General features: G+C 38.8%; 1 protein-coding gene across 1 annotated transcript in view; it reads left to right on the top strand.

The window, feature by feature from the left end:
- LOC114923114 (acrosin-like) overlaps nt 1–1,687 on the top strand; it is a 28,686-nt gene that overhangs the window by 22,691 nt on the left and 4,308 nt on the right. Inside the window, exon 2 of the mRNA XM_029285615.1 lies at nt 587–779. Coding sequence (XP_029141448.1) covers nt 587–779 — 193 coding nt within the window. The remainder of the gene's footprint in view (nt 1–586; nt 780–1,687) is intronic.

Raw genomic sequence — 1,687 nt, 5'->3', positions numbered from 1 at the left:
AATAATAATAATAATAATAATAATATCTGTAATACCATCAAACATCCACATCTGCCTATCCCAGGTCCTGGGTAAGGACTCGATAGGTAGACAAAATGCCAAATCCAGTCTGAACATCTGGCTGACTGTGCGATGATCCATAATAATAATAATAATAATAATAATAATAATAATAATAATAATAATAATAATAATAATAGTAGTAGTAGTAGTAGTAGTAGTAGTAGTAATAATAATAATAATAGTAATAATAATAAAGTTGGAAGGGACCTTGTCCTGCCCTCAGGCGCTTTGGAGAATAGCTTGACTCCCTCTTCTTTGTGGCAGCCCCTGAGATATTGGAAGACTGCTATCATGTCTCCCCTCGTCCTTCTCTTCATTAAGCTAGACATACCCAATTCCAGCAACCGTTCCTTATATGCTTTACCCTCCAGTCCCCTAATCATCTTTTTGCTCTTCTCTGTACTCTTTCTAAATTGTGAGGTCTTCTGTAAAGGCCGTTTCTGCCGGCTTCAGCCTGACCACAATCCGGTGGGACCAAATTCTTTTGCCCCTCTCTGATCTTTCTGCCTTGGCTTCTTCTCAGACTGTGGGATGCAGCCCAGAAATCAGAGCTGGAAGGAAGTGACAGATGGCCATCATGCCTTACCTGGAACCTGGCCATGGCTCATCAGCATCCAGATCTTCACTCCCAAGGGACCAAGGCATTCTTGTGATGGAGCCGTAGTGGATGTCCGTTGGATCCTCGCCGCAGCACACTGTTTCAGTACAAAGGAAAAGTAAGGGGAAGGGGGGGGGGAGAAAACCCAGCATCTACTTGCTGAGTATTTGTGGAGCAGAGATGATGTTGCTTTCACTTATTTTATTTGTAAGCAATCCGTCCAACCGCCAGATTGGTGAACAGCAGATTATACATCCCAAAAATGTTTTTCAAAAGGCAATTGGACTTTGTTTTTTCCTTAAAGATGTTTTGCTTCTCACCCTCGCTTCTGACTGAATGAGGAGGATGGAAAGGTTTATATTTATATTGGAGGATGGAGGATGGAAAGGTTTATATTTATATTTCTACTCCTTGTAGTCCTCTGGTCGTTAGTATAATAATAATAATAATAACAATAATAATAATAATAATAACAATAACAACAACAACAACAACAACAACAACAACATAACATAACATAACATAACACCCCGGACTTAACAATTGTCGATAAGAAAGACAAAAAAGTCTGGATAGTGGACGTGGCAGTGCCTGGAGACAGCAGAATAGACGAGAAAGAACTGGAGAAGATAACAAAATACAAAGACCTACAAATAGAAATAGAAAGACTGGCAAAGGCAAGCAAGGGTAGTACCAATAGCAATAGGTGCCTTGGGTGCAATCCCAAAACAACTTGAGCACCACTTGAACACCATTGGCATTGACAAATTCGCCATTAGTCAATTGCAAAAGGCAGCCTTACTAGGAACTGCTTCCATCCTACGACAAGATCTGTAATACCATCAAACATCCACATCTGCCTATCCCAGGTCCTGGGTAAGGACTCGATAGGTAGACAAAATGCCAAATCCAGTCTGAACATCTGGCTGACTGTGCGATGATCCATAATAATAATAATAATAATAATAATAATAATAATAATAATAATAATAATAATAATAATAATAATAATAATAATAATAATAA

This window comes from Protobothrops mucrosquamatus, unplaced genomic scaffold, assembly GCF_001527695.2.
Source record: "Protobothrops mucrosquamatus isolate PMUCROS unplaced genomic scaffold, P.Mucros_1.0 scaffold1939, whole genome shotgun sequence".
Lineage (NCBI taxonomy): Eukaryota > Metazoa > Chordata > Lepidosauria > Squamata > Viperidae > Protobothrops > Protobothrops mucrosquamatus.
The sequence above is the reverse complement of the archived record's forward strand: the minus strand, read 5'-3'. Positions and strand labels throughout refer to the sequence as shown.